General features: G+C 47.8%; 1 protein-coding gene across 2 annotated transcripts in view; it reads right to left on the reverse strand.

The window, feature by feature from the left end:
- Positions 1-971: 971 nt before the first annotated feature.
- UBE2H (ubiquitin conjugating enzyme E2 H) overlaps positions 972-24,290 on the reverse strand; it is a 65,518-nt gene continuing 42,199 nt past the window's right edge. For both annotated transcript variants that reach the window (XM_083461636.1, XM_083461637.1), the window contains exons 4-7: positions 12,818-12,857; positions 11,555-11,607; positions 9,856-9,984; positions 972-5,329 (exon numbers count right to left, since the gene is read on the reverse strand). In XM_083461636.1, coding sequence (XP_083317762.1) covers positions 5,205-5,329; positions 9,856-9,984; positions 11,555-11,607; positions 12,818-12,857 — 347 coding nt within the window. In that variant the 3' untranslated portion in view covers positions 972-5,204. The remainder of the gene's footprint in view (positions 5,330-9,855; positions 9,985-11,554; positions 11,608-12,817; positions 12,858-24,290) is intronic.

The following is a 24,290-nucleotide window of genomic DNA, read 5'->3' on the forward strand; positions in this document are numbered from 1 at the left end:
ATTCATCAGGCCTTTTGGCTTTTAACTGAGGCCTTTTTGCACGTGCAGGATGTTTTTTTATGCAGTTTTAAAAATTTGCCTTTTAGATATTTTTATGGTGGTTTAATGTGTGTATGTAAGTCGCTTTGAGTTACCATGGCAAAAAACAATTTTTTTTTTGTTAATCAACGATGACAACAACCCACATCAGCCCAGGCTAGCAAAGCGGATGCTGAGCTGCTGTTCCAATGATTTTGAGTTATCATTTTGTTGAGCATTGGGCTAGCACAACTCTTAAGAATTCCAGCATTGCAGTTTGACCACATCATCCCCTGAGCTTGCGTCCTGCCAGTTCCCATCTGTGACCATAACAAGTAACAATTTGTTTTGTTTTTTTAAGTGGTCACTTACATATTGGGCTGGGATAGTTCGGTCTGTAAAGCATGAGACTCTTAATCTCAGGGACATCGGATCAAACCCCATGTCGGGCAAAAGATTCCTGCGAACCTTGTAGAGGTAACTCTGCAATTTCAACTTTGCAATTCAAGGAGTCTACATTCTTCAAAAGAAAAAACCCAAAAAAACAGTGGGGGGGGGCAATGGAAGTTCTGTGCTGGCAACTTGGGAATCAATATACAAAAATCCATTCATCGTCTTCACCATCCCATTTCCCCAAACTGTTTCCTCCACATTGCCCTCCTGCCTCCTTTTGTAAGGTCACAGGCAGAGCTGGCGCAAATGTGGATTTGTCACAAAAAGTACACCCAACCCACAGATTGGGACCTCATTTTAGGGGATGCGTATATCAGTACTATCGAGTTAGGAGAGAATCGGTGCCACAAAATCCGAAAGTGGGGGGGGGGGAGAGGGAGAGATGCAATTTATCCCAAATTTTTAAAAGCCCTACGAAGCGTCGGCAGCAGCAGCAGTGACCCACACCCCCAGTATATATATATCTCTCTCTCTCCTGGGGCAATTACCAGTCGAGGGGCCAAGGTATATACATATTTTATTTTTTAAAAAAGTTTACAGTTTCTTTAATTATACACAACTATTTTGAGAGGTTATAATTCTTAGAAGAGGCAATTGCCGTGGCGCTAGGCATGCCCACTAACATCATCACAATGCAAAGAGGATGGGGGGGGGCAGGTGTATAAGAGAGGAAGCGGAAACGAAAATGGGGGGGGGGGACAAACCAACCCAAAAAACCCCCGAAGGGGGAAAAAAAGCAAGGACTCGAATGGAAGGGGCTGGATGCCCAGCTTACCTCTTCAAGTATTCACACAATATGTACCAAACACAGTCAGTAAAAGAAAAGGTGGGGAAGGAAGGAAAATGGCCATTTCTCATGCGGCAAGCGACTTCTGGCTCCAAGGTGCCACAGCAACTCAGACGAGCAAAAGGAAGCGAGCGAGCGAGAAAATATTATATATATATTTATATAAAACCAGCGCACGCTCAGATCACAGGAGTCGCCTTCGGACACTCCACACGTCTAACTACTTTATCTGTTCCAGATCTAGCTAGCACGGACACTTCCCCAAGAGGATAAAAGCTTCACCCCCTCCCCTACGAACCCCCTTTTCTTTGTGGGAGTTCCTACCCGCTGCCCCAAAGGTAGGAAAATATCAACCGACCACAAAAGCCGGGGAGCTTTGGGGTTTTTCTACAAGCTGACCTAGCCAACGAAAAGCTCCAGGGCCATTTGCTTTCGCCACCAGCCGTCACTTGGGTAAAACCCTGCGCCACTCTGATCCATGCTGCTCTCTGCCTCCGTTTCCAGGTCCCCACTCTCTTATATCAAGCACAAGATTGTGTAGCAAGAACAACTAACAGAAGGTTGACAGGCGGACTTGGGAGACCGGCACGGTGAGCAGAGTGGGATAAAAACTGTGCTTCGGCAGTACGTCTCTGTGGGTGATTTAAGAGGCATTTTGAGGAAGGGGAGCAGATCAAACGCCAAGGTCGATGTGGGAGGTTTCGTCTACCGGTGCCGAAACACTCAAAAAGCACAACGGACTTTTACGGGTGGGGAGGGAGAAGGGCAATAGCCGGTGCAAGCAATTGAGATCCCATCAGAGTGTGTTCACGTTAACAAGGCAACTCACAACACACACATACAGCTTTGCAGCTTCCCAGGGGCGGCTGCATTGGGAGTTGGGTCTGAAGCCTGAAAGGTGGTTTTCAAAAGGAACGCGGGCACTTCGGAAGGGATGGCAAGGGGACTGGCGACTGGAAGTGGCCTTTCCGTCTGGTCTGGCTGAGAGCGGAGCAGGGGATCTGGGCAGGCCAAAAAGAGAGAGAGAGGGACAGAAGGAACTGCGCTTGGATCAGTGGTACCAGAGAAGGGAGCCTGGTCTAGTTAACTCATAAGGTCGGTCCTCACAAACTCTTCTTTCCAGGTGGATCCCATTCCACTAAGGGCGTTTTGCCAGCCTTCCCTGACACCCGGAAAGTAAATGCAGAAGAAGAGATCTTTGCAACTGCAACGCACAAACAAGGGGTCCGATCAAACAGGAATTGCGAAAATGGGTCTTTTGCACCCCAGGGGCAAAGTGTGTGGATGTTGGGAGGGGGTAGAGAGGAGAGTCAGTGCTGCCTTTTCTTGGGGTGGGTGGGATTCCATTTAACACGGACCATGTCTGCATTTGGAACCGCTTCCGTGCGTTTAATTTAAAAGCCAGGACTGTTGAAATCAAGAACGGGTGTTTGCTTAGGAGAAAAGAGCTGTGTATGTCAGAGTTGTTAAAAACTGTGCACCAGGATTGAGATTCTTCCCCCCCCCCAAGGAAAAAGTTACCTGCGTAAAGTAAAGGGAATTAGAACACTAATATTTGTATATACAATATTGAAAAAATACAATTTATTTCGTTTAAATTGGTACCACCATCACCACTGCCACCTCAGCACTCAAAATCTAGACCTAAATAGCACCTAAGAGGCCACCACACAAGCAGAGGGCATCTCTGAGGCCAACTTCGCCAACCTGGTGCCCTCCGCAGGTTGCTGGGACTACAACTCCCATCAGCCTCAGCCGGCACGCTGGCGGGGGCTGATGGGAATTGTAGTCCATCGACCTCTGGAAGGCACGAGGTTGGTGAAGGCTGGTCTCAGGAGCCCTGCGGCAGTAGCATAGCTCTCCCCACGCTCCTCCAGAGTCAAGGAAATGGCACAGAGTTACATGTTCCATATTAATACTAACCCACCTGCCCCCCCAAACAAGCCATACTTGCTTAAAGGAGAGAACTTCAGCTCAGCTACTATAACCACATTACTGTTTTGCTTTTTTTAATTTAGAAAGAAAGAAAGAAAATAAAAGGTTCTTGTTTGTTGTTGTTTTTTCTTCATGCCCGTAATTCAACTTCTTGGTATGCTTTTGCTTTATTAAAGGAAAATGATCATGCCAAAGTTAAATTCTACTTTACATAAGATCTTTTCAAAAGGGGTGGGGGGAAAGCAAACTGATTAGGCTTTAAGATTGTACTCTCTCGACGCGTCTTCCCCTTGCACCCCAGAACAATCCACAAAATTCTGACGGCGTTTCAGGGGAATCTGGGGAGGAAATACAACGGACTGGGCTTGGCTTGATATTCAGAATTCTGCTCACGTCACCCGAGTTCCAATTCCGTTCACTGCCCCCACCCCACCCCACCCACAGACATTGCACCAAAACTGCCCTCCCCACATCCTGTCCAAAAAGAAAAAGGAAAAAAAAACTCTTTACAAATACATCAGAGGTAATGTCCAGATTGCAAAATCCACATCTTGCCGGGCGTTTTCCTTGCCGTTATCCATGTTCAAGTAACGTCAGCATCCCAGGTAGGCATTCAACGTATGAGGGGGTTCTCTTACCATTCCGTTTTTTGGGGAGGGGGGACGGGGTGGAGGGGAAGAGAGAAGGAACATTTGTGTGTTCAAAAAACGCCCAAGAAATGAAAAGGGAGGAAGAATCTAATTCGGAAGAAAATCTCTGAAACCAGCACTCTTATTATCAATTCCCCTTCCAAAACAACAAAAAAACAGACCCACTTCCTAAGCCCATTATATTGGATTTTCCTAGATTGTCTGGCCTGCTTTATAGAAGGGCCACAAGTGAGCAAAGGAAGGAAGGAACTAGCAAACTTGGGAGACCACCGATGGAGTTGTGATCAGCGGCAACTTGGGTGGGGTGGGGGGCGATGAAACTGTCCATGGGCTTGCAACGCTCTTGACAAATCCGACTTGTAAGAAGACCTCTCCGGAGGAGGCCATGGGCACAGTGCTTGAAGAGACATCAGTGAGTGGAATAATCACAACTGCCAGTGGTTTTAACAGCGGGGCCAAAAATGGATTGGGTGTGACGCGCTCCAGGAAAGCTAAGCCAAAGTTGGACTCTGCTTGCTTTCTGTCCCTTAAGAGTAGTAACAGCGACAGAGGCAGACGGACACCGGGGATCCAGACCAGTAAAGTTGACTTTTGACTGTCCAGTCGCAGGTTTTCAAAAGGTCCCCCGAGCAAACCGGACCAATCGCCAGTCTCTAGCGGCAGGGCAGGAAGTCCGCGCAAAATGTTCTTTAAGCCAAAGAAGGCGCCTTTGTCAGAACCACTTCGAAGAACTCGGCGTATTCTGGCGACGGTGTTTCGTTTCTTAAAAATGCAACTCCGTTTAAAGTGTAAAGCGGCCGGGCTGAATCAAAAGGGCACCTTTCCGACTTCACTGCCTCTCGCGTTTATCCCCCGATATTTCTCTCCGACGTTCTGCAAGCGCTGCTCGGCTTTTGCATCTGAGCGTGTCCTGCCATCTTTGGAACCATTAATAATAATAATAATGATAATAAAAGTGGGGGGCAGGGAGGGGGGAAAAAAGGGAACATCCAGACCCTCTCCCTAGCAAAGCAGCTGTATTTTTGTGTTTTGTTTTTTAGGTTGACAGTTCAGTAGCCCACAAGTTGCCCTTGCTCAAATGGAATTATAAACGGACCCCTCGCATGCATCTGGGCTGCATATTGCTACCGAGTGGAATGTGGGAAATGCGCTACGATGCACTTTTGGGCTCTGAGAAATGACCAAAAGAAATCAAGATCTAAAGGGTGATATATATATATGTATATATATCTCAATGCTATTATTCATAAAAACCTTGTTTAGTAATAAAAAATTGCTTTGTTTAAATATGAATATTATAGTCTGCTTCTCAGCGCGTGGTTAGGAAGTCAGTCTCTCTGAAAAGCAGGGTGCTGCTTCTACTACAACTCCATATCCTGGGCCTCGTCCTCTGAAAAGTCAGACATGGAGCTCTCCGAAGAGCTGTCCCCAGTGCCTTCTTCCTGCTCTTTTAGCGCTTCCTCTGTTGCATATTTCTGAATGTATTCTGGATGGGGTGAAAGAGAAAGGTGGGGACAGGGGAAGAAAAAGAGGGACGATCAACATACACACTAAAGGAACACCCTGAGGTCCCTCAAAACAACATGGCCAAGCAGACCACAAACTGCTTCTTGACACCTTAATGTGCTTTTTTGACATGCCTGCGCGTGCCCGCCCACCAAAATGACCCCCAGATTTCAGCAAGGACCATGCCTTGCTCAAACATTAGTACTTGTCTGAAAAATCTTTAAAAGCAAGAATTTAAATAATAATAATAATAATAATAATAATAATAATAATAAACAGTCAACATTTGCACCTGTGATAATCTTGCCCGTTTTTCATGTGCTTTTGTGCCTTCCAGTGTACCGTATTTTTCACTCTATAAGACGCACTTTTCCCCTCCTAAAAAGGGGGAATGTGTGTGCGTCTTATGGAGCGAATGCAGGCGGGAGGCTCTGCTCAGCGCTCCCTTTAAAGAGCACCGTGGAGCGTGTGTGCGGCTCTTGGGGGCTTTTCCCCGAGGAGGGAGAAGGGCTGCGCTGCTCTGGGGGGAGCTTTCATCCTGCTGCCCCTGAAGAGGCTTCACGCGGCTATCCCAGAAGCCAGATCCCTCTTGCTGTTCTGGCTTCTGGAATTCAGAATATTTTATTTACTGCAGTTATAACCCCACCTTCCTCTCCAAAGAGATCCTGTAACTGGTTCTCCCCCTCCTTATTTGACCCCAACCACAACCCTGCGAGGTAGGGTTAGCGCCCAGCGGTTCTCAACCTGTGGGTCCCCAGATGTTGTTGGACTACAACTCCCATCACCCCTGAGCTCTGGCCTTGCTAGCTAGGGGTAATGGGAGTTGTAGTTCAACAACATCTGGGGACCCACAGGTTGAGAAAGGCTGGGTTAGGCTTAAGGGCAGTGCCTGGCCCCCCAAGCGAACTTTGTGGCAGAGTGGGGTTTTCAACCCTGGTGTCTCAGGTCCTGGTCTGATGCCCTAACCAGTACACCACCACTGGCGCAAGACAGCTGGGACTCTCGTGATGTGCTCGGCTTGGGAACGCATCTCTGTGCAAAACACAGAAAAGTCCTGAAGCTGGAGGGGGTGGGAAGAGCAAGGAAAGGCTCAGCAGAGCACGCCGTAAATGAATGGAGAGGGTAGAAACCTTCAAAACTGTAGGGAGGTGCAGAAACACGTTTCTGAATTATTTCTAAAGCACACGCGTGTTCTGGGTGCTGGACATCAAACAGGACAGAAGGCAGAGATTGCAAGGCTGAGGGGAGGGGCCTAAGACAGACCAAGAGACACAAGGACTGGGGAGAGGAGGGGGCAGAAGAGATAGCGGAATGAGACCAGTTAGCGGGAAAACGACAGAGTCAAGACGTGAGTTTTTAAAGCCTGGTGTCTCACTATAAAAATGGGAGGATGGATTCCAGGACGTAAGGAAAACCAATGGTGGGGGAGCAGCAGGACAGGTGGGGGGCAGTCAGGGGAGCTGCCAGAATATCAGTATTCTGTGTTTTGTTTTACATAGGAGAGCATTCAGAAAAGTGGCACACACCCTCCTCCTGAGCTCTGAAGTGGTACAGTCTACTGGTTCCGTTTGTGTCAATGTAATCTAGCAGGGCTCTCTGCGTGTTCTCAATGCGCTGGGTGATGCTCAGAACTAGCCGCTGGGTGCAAATCTCCTAGGACAGCTCCATTCATCGCCTCAGACTCTCAGATATGCATTTTGGTGTGTGTCAGAACAACCCACAGCCCATATTCCTTCTTTAAAAAAGCCATTCAGCAAAAAAGGGCTTCCAGTTTCAAGAAGCTGAACCAATTACTATATAGCCCAGGAAGGATGTGTGTTACGAAGCTCCATGTTAAGAAAAGATGCTCAGCGGCTTGTGGATGTCATATCTACGCAAATGAGGCCTAAATCTCACAGCCTGCCTCTCAGTGCCGGTGGGACAAGAGCTCATCCTGCACCCGAGAGACCCGGGAGGAGGAACGGCTACTAAAGTTTGCTGCCTGCTTCTCCACAATGTGGCCCAGCTGTGTCAGAATCCGTCTGAGCGGGCCTAAATGCAATTGCCTCTCTCTAGAGAACTGGAGAAGGCAACCGTCACAGAAGTACTTGCCACTGACCATCTACTGCTGAGACCTGTTAAGAGGCAGGTTTCCTGAATTCTAGCTCCAACACATTGTGGGCTGATTCCTCTAAGCTAAAGGGGCCTCGCGGTTCCTCCCCCAGGGTTACACCAGAAAGACTTCTACGGCTCCGTCAGTTAAAAAGGGAAGACGAGATAAATTATGCATTTAAAGAACCTTGTCTCCCAGCGCAGAGGAGCTGCTGCAACTCAAGGCATCGGCGCGGAGGCTATTTTTAAGCGCCACTGTCGCCAGAAAGCTCTTTGCATCGTGTCAGTGCCTGAGCAACTCCCAACTTGTAGCTGCCTGCCTGGCACGCAACTGGGGTGTGTGGGGAGAGGTGTGGCAGGGCATCCCAGGTCTACCAGCCGATGTCATGCATAGCAAAGTTAAAACAAGGGATATTTTCATAGTGGCAGTGATGATGGGGAGTGGCTGTGGAAGTCCCAGATTGATTTTGATGTTGCATACTCAGTGGTGTAGCAGGGAAAAGGACACAACTGTCCATTAGTTCTTCCTCTCACCATCTTGGGTTGGGGGCAATTTTTCTCTCTCCTCTAGCTAGTGTAGTGGAAGTTATAGCACCCGCTTTTGACAGCCTACAACCTGTCAAAGGTAAAGGTAAAGGACCCCTGACAGTTAAGTCCAGTAGTGAATGACTCTGGGGTTGCAGCACTCATCTCGCTTTACTGGCCAAGGGAGCCGGCGTTTGTCCGCAGACAGTTTTTCCGGGTCATGTGGCCAGCATGACTAAGCCACTTCTGGCGAAACCAGAGCAGCACATGGAAACGGCGTTTACCTTCCTGCCGGAGTGATACCTATTTATCTACTTGCACTTTGATGTGCTTTCGAACTGCTAGGTTGGCAGGAGCAGGGAATGAGCAACAGGAGCTCACCCCGTTGCGGGGATTCGAACCGACGACCTTTCAATTGGCAAGCCCAAGGCTCAGTGGTTTACACCACAGCGCCACCCGCGTCCCACAACCTACAACCTGTAAAAACCATCAAAGGGAGTGTGAAAGGATATCCTTGGAAGAATCTGCTTGTTCACACTCTATTACGAATGCGTCAAGAAGGTTTGTGCGGGAAAATCCCAGCCTTGAGCTAGCCTGAGATAAAGCGGTCTCCCTGTTATCCGCACTGAACTGAGCGTTCAGCTCAATCCAGGCCTACTCTGCCTCTGAGATTGCAACTTACCGTATTTTTCGCTCTATAAGACGCACTTCCCCCCTCCTAAAAAGTAAGGGGAAATGTGTGTGCGTCTTATGGAGCGAATGCAGGTGGGAGGCTCTGCTCAGCGCTCCCTTTAAAGAGCCGTGTGGAGCGTGTGTGTGGCTCTTGGGGGCTTTTCCCCGAGGAGGGAGGACCGCCCTTCTCCCTCCTTGGGGAAAAGCCGCCAAGAGCCACACACACACTCCATCCACTCTTTAAAGGGAGCGCGGCTCTTGGGGGAGCCTTAGCCACACGCATCCTCTCCCGGGCAGGGGATGAAGGCTCCCCTTGCCCGGGAGAGGCTGCACGCGGCTATCCCATAAGCCAGGACAGCAAGCTTGCTGTCCTAGCTTATGGGATTCAGACCCCCCCCCCCGTTTTCCTCTTCCAAAAACTAGGTGTGTCTTATGGTCTGATGCGTCTTATAGAGTGAAAAATTCCTACACATGTGCAAAGCTAAGGTGAGGGAATGCCTTTCTATAAGCCCATGCAATTTATAGGCCTGTTGTTGGCATCTGTCTTGTCTCGAGAGACAAGGGAGTGCACCTCTGGGGATGAAGTCAAACCGCTTCATCAGCAGCACTGAAGTGACCTCTCCCGGGAGCAAGCCTGGGCAGCGTGTGTGGAGGTCCTGGGCTGCATAGACGACAAGACCCCCCCCCCCCAAGCCTCACTGACGTGGTCCAAAGGAAAGCAGAGGAAGACGTTTGGCACCAGCTGGGCTGCAGGAGTTGCTGGAAGGTGTGCTGAGATCTCCCCTTTTGTGGGTTCTCCAGCGGCCACTGCTATTTATTTATTAAATTGAATTTATTTATTTGCTACGACCAAACAAAGTTGCTTTAAACATCACTGTGGTGTGGTTACACAAGAAATCCACCACGCTAGACACTGGTTCACCAAACCGAAGCTTGTTGCCCTGTTTTGCTTGTTTCGTAACTGAGCAAGCCTCCTTTCCCCAAAATAAGGCCTGGTGATTCCCCACCCTGCCATTCCTTTTAAGGCTAGCTGGCCTCTCCCAAGTGAGATGGACACCTCAGTTAGACGTTGCTTCCCTCCACCTGGGAGGTTAGCAACTGGCTTGCCAAAGCCGCAGCATAAGCAAGACGGTGCCGAGTTCTTCAGACCCAAATGCTCTCCGTGACAAAGTTCCAAGACAGGCTGCTAATGGTTTCTCGCGCTTCCAAAGCCCTTACCTTTAATTTTCTGTTTGTATTCTTCTGGTCGGTGAAGGTACATGGCTGCCGCGTCACCATTAAGGGGATCTATGGGGTTGGGGTACGCCAGCAACTGGGGCAGGAACGACTCAAATATATTGGTAAGATCTGAAAAAGACACAAAAAGAATTTGACATGTACAGTGGTGCCTCGCAAGACAAAAAGAATCCGTTCTGTGATTCTCTTCGTCTAGCGGTTTTTTCGTCTTGCGAAGCAAGCCCATTGACGGATTATCGGATTAGCGCTTTTAGCGGCTTATCGGATCAGCTGATAAGCGGCTTAGAAAAAGGGGGGGGAGGGGAAAAAACCCGCAGGAACTCGCAAGACATTTTCGTCTTGCGAAGCAAGCCCATAGAAGATTCGTTTTGTGAAGCACCTCCAAAACGGAAAACCCTTTCGTCTAGCGAGTTTTCCGTCTTGTGAGGCATTCGTCTTGCGGGGCACCACTGTAATGTCTGAAGCTGGCCTTCAAAAGAGCAATTTGCCATTATCTCTACTACCACTACAACATCTATTCGGCGAAAGCAGCTATGCCCCCACCTCACAGGACTTACCATTCCAGTAAGAGGGAACCAGTAAGATGGCCCTTCTCACCCAGACAGCCGGCTAGCTAATCTTATCCATCGATCAATCAATCTATTATTTCCTGCCTTCCTTTCAAGGAGTTCAGTGTGGTGCGCATGCATCTCCATATTATCCTCACACAACAAACTATTATCTGACAAACTGGAACGTGTCCAGAGGAGGGCAACCAGAATGGCCAAAGGCCTGGAAACGATGCCTTATGAGGAACGGCTAAGGGAGCTGGGCATGTTTAGCCTGGAGAAGAGGAGGTTAAGGGGTGATATGATAGCCATGTTCAAATATATAAAAGGATGTCACATAGAGGAGGGAGAAAGGTTGTTTTCTGCTGCTCCAGAGAAGCGGACACGGAGCAATGGATCCAAACTACAAGAAAGAAGATTCCACCTAAACATTAGGAAGAACTTCCTGACAGTAAGAGCTGTTTGACAGTGGAATTTGCTGCCAAGGAGTGTGGTGGAGTCTCCTTCTTTGGAGGTCTTTAAGCAGAGGCTTGACAACCATATGTCAGGAGTGCTCTCATGGTGTTTCCTGCTTGGCGGGGGGTTGGACTCGATGGCCCTTGTGGTCTCTTCCAACTCTAGGATTCTATGATTCTATGATTCTAACAACCTTGCGAGGTAGATTAGGCTGAGGGTTGGTGACTGGCCACCCAGCGAGCTTCAAGGCTGGGTAGGAATTTGCTCATCCTTTGTACGTGGGGGAAGTAAATGCTCACTCTTTTAAAACTATCCTATTGCTAGAGTACCGCTTGTGAAGGCCTGCATGTCAGCTGAATTTGTTTAACACCATTTTAATGAATTTTAATGAATATGCCAACTCTGTTTTGGTACTACAGAAGTAACTGAAGTAATCTTCGTTGTCCTTGAGAGCATTAACCCCTGGGATGCCAAATTCTAGAGCGTGCTACGTTCAAGGTGAAAGAGGTCCTAAAATGGGTGCCAGCGTTGCAAGGGGGCGGGGACTCTTGCAATCTGCACACTTCAAAGCACGTGTGCAAGACTGTGCTCTCAGACAACAAGCTAAAATATGTGTGCGCGCACATCCACCCCTTGTATAGTACAAAACCACCGACGCCATACATTTCTTGACTCACCATAGAGAGCTGTCCAAGTCTGATTAATTACATCTAGACATACAGTTCCTGACCTGAAAGAGACAAACAAGGGTTGACTTCCATTTGCAGTTAGGCAGTGCTGGTCTGGTACAGCGGCTACACAAGTTCAGATCTTCCCTTCCCTATTAACACCCAGTACGTTTCATGGAAGCGGGCAAAAAAAGCAGACTGGAATCTACAGGAAGACCTTTGGGAGACTGGAAAGGTTTATGGCACCCAATGGTTTACCTAGTTCCCTTCCCCTAAATTAAGTTGCTGAAACACAGAAAGGGGTGTGAGAGAGAGAGAGAGAGAGAAAGAGAGAGAGAAGAAGAAGAAAAGAAAAAAGAAAGATGTAGGACTTGAAATATGAGCAACAGCGTTAATTATTAAGAAAAACAGGTTAAAATGGATGTATTGAATAGTTTACGTGAAATTACGCAGCATTCAAGGGTAAATATGGGAACCATGGAAGGGGAGGATGGGAAGACAACGGATAAAGTAATTTATGGTCTATGTTAAAATCTGTAAAGGTGTGGTTTTTTTTTGGGGGGGGGTGAAAAATCAAGAAAGAAGGAAGGAAGGAAGATTCAGGAGTAGATTTTTTGTGTAAGAAGAAAGCTCACTTCTGGTACTGAAAAAAGTCCCAGGGCTGAGCATGTGCTGTTATTGCCTCTGGCTCCAGTTGGTAGACTTTGATCCTGCAAGCTGGAAGCCTGCCCACAGGTATGCTAGAGCATTTGACCCAGTCTTAACCAAGAGGGCCCCCAAAGCCACAGTTTACATGGATTACCTATAAATGCCTATCCACACAGACGGATAAATCCAGACAATATGAACTTGGGTTACCATTTTAAGCCATAGCGCTTCATCTTCTATTTAGCCCTGCAGGGCACAGGGTTTATCCAAAGCTGTGCCTGGACTGAGCAACCTGCCTGGTGCTGGAACCCTAAACTGAGTCTCAAGAATCTTCTAAAACATTAAGGAGCTCCCCAGTAGATAACAGAAAATGGAAAGGGTTCTCTAAGGGCAGGGTGTTTGAAAACTTGCATAAGCCCCTGACTTCTTGCCTTATCCTCAACAGAGAGGGTGAATAAATTGGTCTTCACCATCTTTCCTTCTTTTTTTAAAAAATATATTAACTCATCACATATCCCTTCTCTTCCCCTTCCTGAATTAGAAAAGAAGCTATGCACTGAGGTTAAGAGATAACCCTCCCCCCTAAATAATTTTGTTTAGTACAAAACATCTTCAATCACTTACGCTTCGTCAATATTGGGATGGAAAATTTTATTCATGAATCCTGCAATGGAGACAAACAAAGGAGATGTTAGCAACCTTTATCACCGTTATCTTTTATTTACTTAAGAAAACTTATGTATGATTGTAGTGAAGCCTCTAAGTGGTTTACAAGAAATATTAAAATGATCAATAAAAAAACACTTAAAAGTAATTAAAATTAACTGTAAAAAAAGAAGAAGATCAAAACAAATCAACATCTACATTTCCGGACAGGCTTGCCTAAATGAAAGTATTTTAAGGAATGTTGTTGCGCTGAACAACTAAAAAAATGGCATGCATGTCCCTAGTTTTGTTCTGGTGGAAAGCCACTGGTCCCTAAAGCACAGTGTGTTGCTCCGCTCCTGAATTCTGTCATTCACACATGGAAAGGAAGGGTGGCGGAATCCCAAACTACAGTTTCCCATTTGAAGTTGTGCAAAACCTACTGTTAGCCAAGCACCACCAAAGCGGATGGGCGCTGGCTTTGGAGAAGTCGCCGCAGACTAGAGGCACTCAAGAAATCAGAAATCACCACGTTATGTTCACTGGATCTCATGAAGCCCATCTTAACACATCAAGCTGAGATGCAGTGGCTGGGAGTTCCCAAGGCTTAATAAGAGAGATTTGTGCTTCCCAGAACCTAAGTAGCTGCCCCTGTCTGAAGCCCCAAAATGGCTGCAGGCTCAGCAGCTGTGCCCATTTCCATGAAAACCATTAGGTAAAGGTACCCCTGACCATTAGGTCCAGTCGTGACCGACTCTGGGGTTGCGGCGCTCATCTCGCTTTATTGGCCGAGGGAGCCGGCGTACAGCTTCCGTCATGTGGCCAGCATGACTAAGCTGCTTCTGGCGAACCAGAGCAGCACACTGAAATGCCGTTTACCTTCCCACCAGAGTGGTACCTATTTATCTACTTGCACTTTGACGTGCTTTTGAACTGCTAGGTTGGCAGGAGCAGGGGCCAAGCAACGGGAGCTCACCCCGTCGCGGGGATTCAAACCACCGACCTTCTAATCAGCATGTCCTAGGCTCTGTGGTTTAACCCACAGCGCCACCCGCGTCCCTTGAAAACCATTAGCCAGTGACTGAATACAGGTGGGCCTGCTCTATGAACTTAACTCTCCTGGGCTGAATATTTACTATGGCTATGTGCTAATCTGATGCTGATTTAACGAGAAGCCGACAGGCAGGGTCAAAACATGAAAGACTCAAGACTTGTGCCACTGAAAGGTGTGTTTGTTTCTCTGTTTTTGGAAAACACACCCCTACACGTCACTTCCAAATCACAGGAGCTGCTGCCGCCAAACTCTAGAATTTCTGGCTCACAAACACAGGAAAGCACCTGGGGTTTCAGAATTCTTGTCCGCCTTGAACCCATGGCCTGAGGGTTATCAGACAGGGGCATTGCCAAATCGACCACATTCCAGGCCATTTGGCAGGTGCAGAGCTTTACGTAGCAACAGAAAGCAAAAGAGCAGGATGCAGACATCACAGGCTAGTAACCTCCCTTTACATGGGAGGAGGAGGCTGCAGCAGCCTTGTAGGAGATGTAAACATTCAAGAGTAGAGGACTTGACTGCCACATCTTCGTTCCAGTCCTCTATCCTCTTTTAGGTAAAGGTAAAGGGACCCCTGACCGTTAGGTCCAGTTGTAGACGACTCTAGGGTTGCGGCGCTCATCTCACTTTACTGGCCGAGGGAGCCGGCGTACTGCTTCTGGGTTTTGTGGCCAACATGACTAAGCCGCTTCTGGCGAACCAGAGCAGCGCACGGAAACGCCGTTTACCTTCCCGCCGGAGCAGTACCTATTTATCTATTTGCACTTTGATGTGCTTTCGAACTGCTAGGTTGGCAGGAGCAGGGACCGAGCAACAGGAGCTCACCCCGTCACGGGGATTCGAACCGCCGACCTTCTGATCGGCAAGTCCTACGCTCTGTGGTTTAACCCACAGCGCCACCCGCATCCTCTTCTACCAACTTCCAATTAAGCTCGGCCTGCAACTGGTTCACCCCTTGGGCTCTGTCCAACTTGAGTCGCTATTTAGGTGAAATGTGCACACCAGCTCCCTGAAACTTTGCTTGGTCCTCTAGGATCCCGTGCCAAGTGAATACTGCTTGAAGGCCTTGCCATTGGGACTTCCCGGCCTGACCCGCAACTGCCATGGCACGGGGGGGGGGCAAGAGTCCAGCTCACTGGGTGAGCCAGAGGCAGCTGCTATACACCTCTTGGGAGCTGAAGGTCAAGTTCTTCCCTGCACTGGGTTTTTTGTTTTGGTTTGACGTCCCCTCAATCCCCATCCAGAACAGGGTGAAGGACATACACCCTCGCGTGGAATCGTGTCGGCATTTTGCCTTGTGCTTTTGACAAGCAGGAAGATACTTTTCGGGAGTGCTGGACACGTTCTTGCCAGCCCAATCCAAAAGCACAGCAAGCACGGCCGTTAATGTTCCAACAGCCTCATCAGATGATCAGGAGGACTGGCTGGCTGCCCTGTGACCTGCTATGAGCATCCAAGCAGCTCTGCTTGCACATATTATTATATTATCTTCTCCTCCCTCCACCCCAAACAGTGGTTCTGTCTCCCCACCCTACCCCCACGGATGTTGAGAGATTCTCACAGGTGGAAGACTACCTGGGCAGATATCTAGAATGCCCCTTCCACAGCAAGGCACGTCCAGTTTCCAATTCACCAGCTTCCGGCTGCAAGGCAAGATCCTGCCTCTAGTTAAAGGAAGCTAACAGCCTTGCACGGGACGAGGGTGGCGCTGTGGGTTAAACCACAGAGCCCAGGGCTTGCTGATCAGAAGGTCAGTGGTTCGAATCCCCGCGATGGGATGAGCTCCCGTTGCTCGGTCCCTGCTCCTGCCAATCTAGCAGTTTGAAAGCACATCAACTGCAAGTAGATAAATAGGTACCACTCCGGCAGGAAGGCAAACGGCGTTTCCGTGTGCTGCTCTGGTTCGCCAGAAGCAGCTTAAGTCATGCTGGCCACATGACCCGGAAGCTGTACGCCGGCTCCCTTGGCCAGTAAAGCGAGATGAGCGCCGCAACCCCAGAGTCATCCGCAACTGGACCTAATGGTCAGGGGTATCTTTACCTTTACCTTTAACAGCCTTGTAAAACTCAACCCATCCACCAAAAGCTTCTCATATTCCAAACTTGGATCAAGAAGATGAGACAGCCTCAGCAGGAACACTGGAGAAGCAAATTCGGTGGAAAGGTAGCCATTTAAAAAAAAAAATTAGCGTATAACGACTGAAACTCTTGAACTGGCACAACAGGGTACAACTGCCAGGTTGGAGGCGAGGGTGTGCTCAGGGCTTCAGGATCAGGCCCGCCTCCTTCAACCCCTGGACTGGGCTCTTTTACTTCCTGCCCTACAAGCAACAAGGGCTGACATCCAGCCCTATTGGGAAAAGATCTACAGCACTACAGAGGTCAGCCAAAACCTTCCCACTGCCACTGTTGGCAGTCCCCTCCAGGTCAGATGCACCAGATGGAGAGAGCAGTTATTATTGCAGTATTATTATTATTATTATTATTATTATTATTATTATTATTATTATTGCAGGCCCTATACGGCCTAGGACTCTCATACCCACAGGAGCGCCTCTCCTGGTATGTCCCACAGAGGAACTTACGGTCTTCAAACAAAAACATCTTGGAGGTCCCAGGCCACAGAGAGGTTAGGCTGGCCTCAACTAGAGCCAGGGCTTTTTCAGCTGTGGCTCCGATCTGGTGGAACGCTCTGTCACAAGAGACTAGGGCCCTGTGGGACTTGACATCTTTCTGCAGGGCTTGCAAGACGGAGCTGTTCCACCAGGCCTTTGGCCAGGGCACAGCCTGACTCCCTCCTTGGCAATCTTCACAGAACTCTAGCCCAATGGTTGCCATCAATTTGATTTGAATTAATTTTATAATGAAATGATTTTAGAATGTTGTACTATCTTACTGTTGTTCGCCGCCCTGAGCCCGGCTTCGGCTGGGGAGGGCGGGATATAAATAAAATTTATTATTATTATTATTATTATTATTATTATTATTGAACTCGCTTCTAGCTAAGGTCACACTGAGGTCTCCCTCCCTGTTGAACTTCCGCCATTTATTCAAGACTTTAAAAATAAATCAAAAAATAAGAAGGCTTTTAAAACTGATTTTTGTAGAACGCTCTCCCCAGGTAGACTCGCCTGGTGCCTTCATTACAAATCATTAGGTGCCAGGCAAAAACATTCCTCTCTCTCTGACTTATTAAACAATCTATGGCCTTTTCAACTGGGAGGCAGGGGAGGTTACTGCTTGTGAACATGATGTGTATTTTTGTGTTTTTATATTGTAAATTGCCATGTGATCCTCGGATGAAGGGCGACAAAGAAATTTAGTAAGTTAAAACAGCAAGTATTCATTTTCAGTCTTGGTGCATCCGGTCTCCTGAACACCCCTTAGAGAAGACGGATTAAGCGGTATACAAATTGTTGAAATAAACAAATAATAAACAGAATTGCTAGCCCTGGCAGAAAAACAGCCCGGAGGCAGAGCACGGTTTTCTCGTCTTCTCATTGAAAATAATAATTATGAGGAACAACAGACCACCCACATCTTGTGGACATATTAGCCAGCCTTCTGATGTCAGTACTATAACCATTATCACCACCAATTGCCAACCACAAACATTAAAAAGAAGCTGGGTTCTGTGGTGAAACCTGGTGGGATTACACAATTATAACTATTTTATTAGCCAGCCAGCCAGAGCTTGTGGGCATATCAGTCAGCCTTCCAACTTCAGTATTACTAGGCCTCATTATTAAATACAGTGAATATTAGAATTCAATATTTCTATTTTCACTCACTGCTTCTGGCTGACAGGGTACCCAGCAAACAGACTTCTGTTCCTGCATTATTTTCCCCGCCTTCTGCAATATGCTATAAGTATCGTTAACTAAGGTTTATAATCCAAGTACAAAGCTTGGTTGAGAAGCAATCTTTAACCATGGCCAATGAACCATGGTTAAGTTGCCGGGCTCCATTCGCACATAACACCGAGCCATGGTTTAGCACATCACCCACAGTTTACACAACATACTCCTATTCTTTTCTATAGGGGGTAATTCACAGAGTGTCCTCCTATTACAAAAAAATAAAATGTAAAAAGCAGCAGAAAGGCACTTTTTATAATTGATGTTTATGCCAACCATCCGGTCATGTGAATCTGGTTCTGTAAGCTACACTGAGAGCTTTTAAAGTCCAAAGGTGGGGTATAAATCCCTTGATTTAAACACATATATATTTATATGCCCCCTTCATGGATCACTGCCTTGCCGTGGTGAAGGGGCTTGAATAACTCAGAGAAGCTATGAGCTATGCTGTGCAGGGCCACCCAAGACGGACAGGTCATAGTGGAGAGTTTTGACCAAACGTGATCCACCTGGAGCAGGAACTGGCAAGCCACTCCAGTATCCCTGCCAAGAAAACTCCATGGACAAAGACAGCAGGCATACAAATTTCCCAGTAGTGATGTATGGAAGTGAGAGCTGGACCATCAAGAAGGCTCATGGCCGAAGAATGGATGCTTTTGAATTCTGGTGCTGGAGGAGACTCTTGAGAGTCCCATGGACTGCAAGAAGATCAAACCTCTCCATTCTGAAGGAAATCAGCCCTGAGTGCTCACTGGAAGGACAGATCCTGAAGCTGAGGCTCCAAGACTTTGGCCACCTCCTGAGAAGAGAAGACTCCCTGGAAAAGACCCTGATGTTGGGAAAGATGGAGGGCCCAAGGAGAAGGGGACGACGGAGGACTAGATGGTTGGACGGTGTTCTCGAAGCTACGAACATGAGTTTGACCAAACTGCGGGAAGCAGTGGAAGACAGGAGTGCCTGGCGTGCTCTGGTCCAGGGGGTCACAAAGAGTCGGACACGACTAAGCAACAACATATTTATATGCATTTATATGCATTTATTGGTTACGCAGAGTGACCAAGGAGAAAAAGGTTCAGTCTTCAGGGGCTGGGATCAATCAAGGAAGGTAGCCCTCCATTCTAGGAATTTCGTGGGGTGGCTGCCAAGGGGACTGCTACCTTTGGAGGGGGGGGCGCTGTTGTGCCAAGGGCAAAACCAGCCCTCCGGCACCAACTAGATGCTGGATCTGCGCCCACACAGAACCTGTGAAGTGTGTTATGGGGTGGGAGAATGTGCATTTGTGCAGAGGTGCACTGCACTCCCAAAGCTCTCAATGGACACCTCCACTTGACAAGCCGCTCATCACAATGACAGGCATTTGAAGCACAAACAGTAATTAGCAGCAGCAATGCCTGGGAAGCAATTAGCATCTCGTCACCACGGAGACCTGCCACCTTTTTCTGCCCGATTACCTTGGGTTCCCTCGCTGAAAAGCTGGTGGCGCCTCTCTTAATGAGGTACCGAGGCTGTTTCAGGGAGTCTAGACACAGCCTCACGCCGCCGTCCCTCTTCCCGGCCACCAGCCTCCCAACCTCCTCTGTTATCAGAGCTCTCTTGAAAAATAAATAAAAGGATCTTTTTATAGAATCCGTATGGAGGGAGAGAGAGAGAGAGAGGCTCTGGGAGGCAGGCAGGCGACTCTGCAGAGTCTCTGAGAGGTGCAAGCAGAGGCACAAAGCCAAACTTGCAGAAGGGCAAGCCGTCCTGGCCGCGACGCTGGAGCCAGAGGCAGTCGTGCATGGAGGCCAATGGCTTCAGGCAATGAATGTGTCACACTATTGAAGGCGGTGAAGATAAGAGGGGGAGACACCTGAGCTGCGGGGGCCACAATTCCCCAAGGAAGTTCTTCTACGTCACAAGGCCCCTCCGTCACCACCTGCCTTCCTGCAAAGAAGGGTGGCAACCCTGAAGCTTGTATCAGTGTTTCTCAAACTTGGGTATCTGACTGTTTTTTCAGACTACAGTTCCCATCATCCCTGACCACTGGTTTTGCTCGTTAGGGATGATGGGAGTTGTAGTCCAAAAAAACCCAGCTAGAAACCCAAGTTTGATGAAGGTGATGGACTACATGGAATTGGCAGAGATGACTGGCAGAATCCGTGACCAGGGAGAAGAGTCGGTGGAGGAAGATTGGAAGAAATTTAAAGATTACTTGCAGAAGCACTGTAAAATTAAGGAATGTTGAAATGACGTTTGAGTGAAAATAAGTGGTACTGGTAAAGAGATGCTTAAAAAAATGTAAATAGGGATTGATAATTGGAAATGGATATTTATAATAATAGGTTAACATATGGAGTAAGGATAAATGTTAGAGGGTAAGGATTTACTGAACTTAATATTTGAACTGGAATACAAAATGGGAGGTGTGAGGAGGTCAAGAAACTAGTGAAGAAAATATAAGATTTGAAAATATTAATCTATTTTTCAGTTTTGATTTTTGGCTTTACTCTTTGTTCTTATTCTTTATTTTTTATTTTTTCTTCTATCAACTGTTTTTCTACTGTGTATTTTATTTGTTTTGCTTTTGTAGTTTGAATGTTGGAATTTGTTGGAATTTATTTTTATTGTTTGTGAAATATTAATAAATATTATTTTTTTAAAAAAATAGAAACCCAAGTTTGGCTTGACTACCCTACGTTCTCCTACAAATGGACCTTGAGCTTGTTTTGGAGGTTCTAGCAGGGGAGCGCAGCTATCGTATACCCTTGACCAAAGAACGGTATACTCCTATCTGGGATGGATGGGTGAAGGAGGAAGGGGACACCCGCCCAGCCAGCCAGATCAGCCAAATCAACCCTGGCGATCAATGGGGTGACAGATGTCGCAGCCAGATCACCCTCACACCCAAAAACATTACAAATTTAAGGGTGTCCAGGGTAATTCACCTGTAAGAAGCAGTGGCAGAAACTTTTAAAATCTATTATCATCTCCTGCCACAACTGGAACAAATAAAGCCAACTCATAAGGAGTTAAAGAGACATGCAAAGCGGGCACATCTAAGACAAAATCTAAGCGCCTATCTGAGAAAACAACTCCGAGCATGATCAAAGAAACTATGCCATCCACGGCCGTACCCCATCAAAGCCCTTCCAGGGCATCTCCAATAATAATAATAATAATAATAATTTATTATTTATACCCCACCCATCTGGCTGGGTTTCCCCAGCCACTCTGGGCGGCTTCCAAAAGAATATTAAAATACTGTGATACATCAAACATTAAAAGCTTCCCTAAACAGGGCTGCCTTCAGGTGTCTTCTAAAAGTCTGGTAGTTGTTGTTCTCTTTGACATCTGGTGGGAGGGCGTTCCACAGGGAGGGCGCCACTACCGAGAAGGCCCTCTGCCTGGTTCCCTGTAACTTGGCTTCTCGCAGTGAGGGAACCGCCAGAAGGCCCTCGGTGCTGGACCTCAGTGTCCAGGTAGAACAATGGAGGTGGAGACGCTCCTTCAGGTATACTGGACCAAGGCCGTTTAGGGCTTTAAAGGTCAGCACCAACACTTTGAATTGTGCTCGGAAACGTACTGGGAGCCAATGTAGGTCTTTCAAGACCGGTGTTATATGGTCTCGGCAGCCGCTCCCAGTCACCAGTCTGGCTGCTGCATTCTGGATTAGTTGTAGTTTCCGGGTCACCTTCAAAGGTAGCCCCACATAGAGCGCATTGCAGTAGTCCAAGCGGGAGATAACCAGAGCATGCACCACTCTGGCGAGGCAGTCCGCGGGCAGATACGGTCTCAGCCTACGTACCAGATAGAAGTGAGTCGGTGACCCTAAACATCGATGGGAATTCATCGGCTAGCTTTGTGTACAAAAAAAGGGATGGGACTTGGTTCTAATTCCTCAAAAGCTCGTTTTGGCCAATTATCCAAAGGCGTTGGGCCCATGTTCTGGGATGGATCACATGAAGCACCTTCTGTCCATTTTAAATGGTATTTTACCAGGTAAAAACATCTGACATAGTTGCCACAGAGTACTTATATCAAGACAGTCACTCGGTACGAGCTCTGATCACGTTTCTAGATCATAACCTGGCAAATTTTATTTTTAGAGCAAGAAATCTATTCAAAAACGAAAGGATGGAGCTACTTAGAATTTTTGAAAACAGAGCACCAATAGCTCCCCTCCTCCCAGGGGTGATAGGATGCTAGGAACAGAGGATCAAAAAGAAAAACCCAAGTTTGGGAAACACTGGTTTATAGGCATCAACCAGGCCTGGGGACTCTGGCGCTCACGCAATGTTAGGACTCCAAAGCCCATCAGCCACAGCAGCAAGCATGGTCAAGGATGATGGGAGTTGTAGTCTTGAGGCTCCTCACCCCGGCTATAAGCCTCCTGTGGCTTTTGCCCTCTCCTCCTCAGGCACTGATTCTTGCCTGCAGCCATCGCTGCTCGGCGTCCCTCCCTTCTTTTAAGAAACCCTCCAACAGGAATCCTGCATCCTTGCTCCTCAATGCCACCTCGTCCTCCTCTTGGCTGCAACACATCTGGGACCACTTCCCTGGCCTGACACTCTCGAGGGTCTTGGCTCCTCTCTCTCGCCTCTAACATCTACTAGGCACGATGTCTAAGTTTTACCACCACTTTGGGTGGCAAGAAGCCTCTGGATGCCAGATGCTGGGCATCACAAATAGAAGGGGTGCAGATGTACCCAGCTTCTGCTTGTGCTGTTTGGGCTATGAGAATAGGATGCTGTACTAGATGAGATGGGACGCGGGTGGTGCTGTGGGTTAAACCACAGGGCCTAGGACTTGCCTATCAGAAGGTCGGCGGTTCAAATCCCCACGACGGGCTGAGTTCCCGTTGCTCGGTCCCTGCTCCTGCCAACCTAGCAGTTCAAAAGCACATCAAAGTGCAAGTAGATAAATAGGTACTGCTCCGGCGGGAAAGTAAACGGCGTTTCCGTGCGCTGCTCTGGTTCGCCAGAAGCGGCTTAGTCATGCTGGCCACATGACCCGGAAGCTGTACGCCAGCTCCCTCGGCCAATAAAGCGAGATGAGCGCCGCAACCCCGGAGTCGGTCACGACTGGACCTAATGGTCCGGGATCCCTTTACCTTTACTAGATGAGTCACTGGCCTTAACCCAGCAAGGCTGTCTTTACAATCTTATTCTCTTGCCTGGCTGAACCCCTGGCAGCTTCTCTTAACACAGGCTTTCGGCGCCAGCTGTTGCTCTGGCCGCTACTTCTCAGTGCTTCCACACGGGCTCTGCTGCTTCCCACAGAGCTGCTCTCACATTAATGTTTTCTTAAAAATAGTATAGTACAGTGGTACCTCGGGTTAAGTACTTAATTCGTTCCGCAGGTCCGTTCTTAACCTGAAGCACCACTTTACCTAATGGGGCCTCCCGTTGCTGCCGCGCCGCCGGAGCATGATTTCTGTTCTCATCCTGAAGCAAAGTTCTTAACCTGAAGCACTATGGGTTAGCGGAGTCTGTAACCTGAAGCGTATGTAACCTGAAGCGTATGTAACCCGAGGGACCACTGTACCAGACGTATAGAAGACATCTGAAAGCAGCCCTGTTTAGGGAAGCTTTTAATGTTTAATAGGTTATTGTATTTTGGTGTTCTGTTGGAAGCCGCCCAGAGTGGCTGGGGAAACCCAGCCAGATGGGCGGGGTATAAATAAAAAATTATTATTAAGTCCAGCCCCGAGGAAGACTTCCCTCCTTGTTATTTATTCTGTTTAGAGTATTTATTTACCACTTTTCAGGCAGACCTCAGAAAGCTGAGGTTTACGTAAGATTACTACAATGGTAAGAATTACTTTAAAATGCTACAACGGAATGGAGAAGACAACTTGTTTGGAAAAAGCTGCTATGGCATCGTCTTGATTTCGCCCTCAGGGCATGATGTTCCTTCAGCTGCCCTGATGGTGCCAGAAAGGGGGGACAGAGAGGAGAGCCGCTAAGGGAGCTGAACGAGGTTCCATCTCACCATTGCCATATTACTAAGACTTGTTTCTGGTGCTCTTATCCGGCTACTTCTACAGGTACGTTTTTGAAAAGCAAGAAAAGCCAAGACTACAGGTTCTTTAAAAAGCCAGACCAAGTGAATAGCAGGAAGATCAGGAGAGGGAAGTGAACCACGAATGCTCTCCCTTGGGCAATTCCTGTATTTAAACCATGGGTAGGCAAACTAAGGCCCGGGGGGCTGGATCCGGCCCAATCGCCTTCTAAATCCGATCCGCCGACAGTCCAGGAAGCAGCATGTTTTTACACGAATAGAATGTGTACTTTTATTTAAAATGAATCTCTGGGTTATTTGTGGGGCATAAGAATTTGTTCATTACAGTGGTACCTCGGGTTAAGTACTTAATTCATTCCGGAGGTCCATTCTTAACCTGAAACTGTTCTTAACCTAAAAGTACCACTTTAGCTAATGGGGCCTCCTGCTGCCGCCATGCTGCTACTGCGCAATTTCTGTTCTCATCCTGAAGCAAAGTTCTTAACCCAAGGTACTGTTTCTGGGTTGGCGGAGTCTGTAACCTGAAGCATATGTAACCCGAG

The sequence above is a fragment of the Podarcis liolepis genome, assembly GCF_965112155.1.
Source record: "Podarcis liolepis genome assembly, chromosome: 10".
NCBI lineage: Eukaryota > Metazoa > Chordata > Lepidosauria > Squamata > Lacertidae > Podarcis > Podarcis liolepis.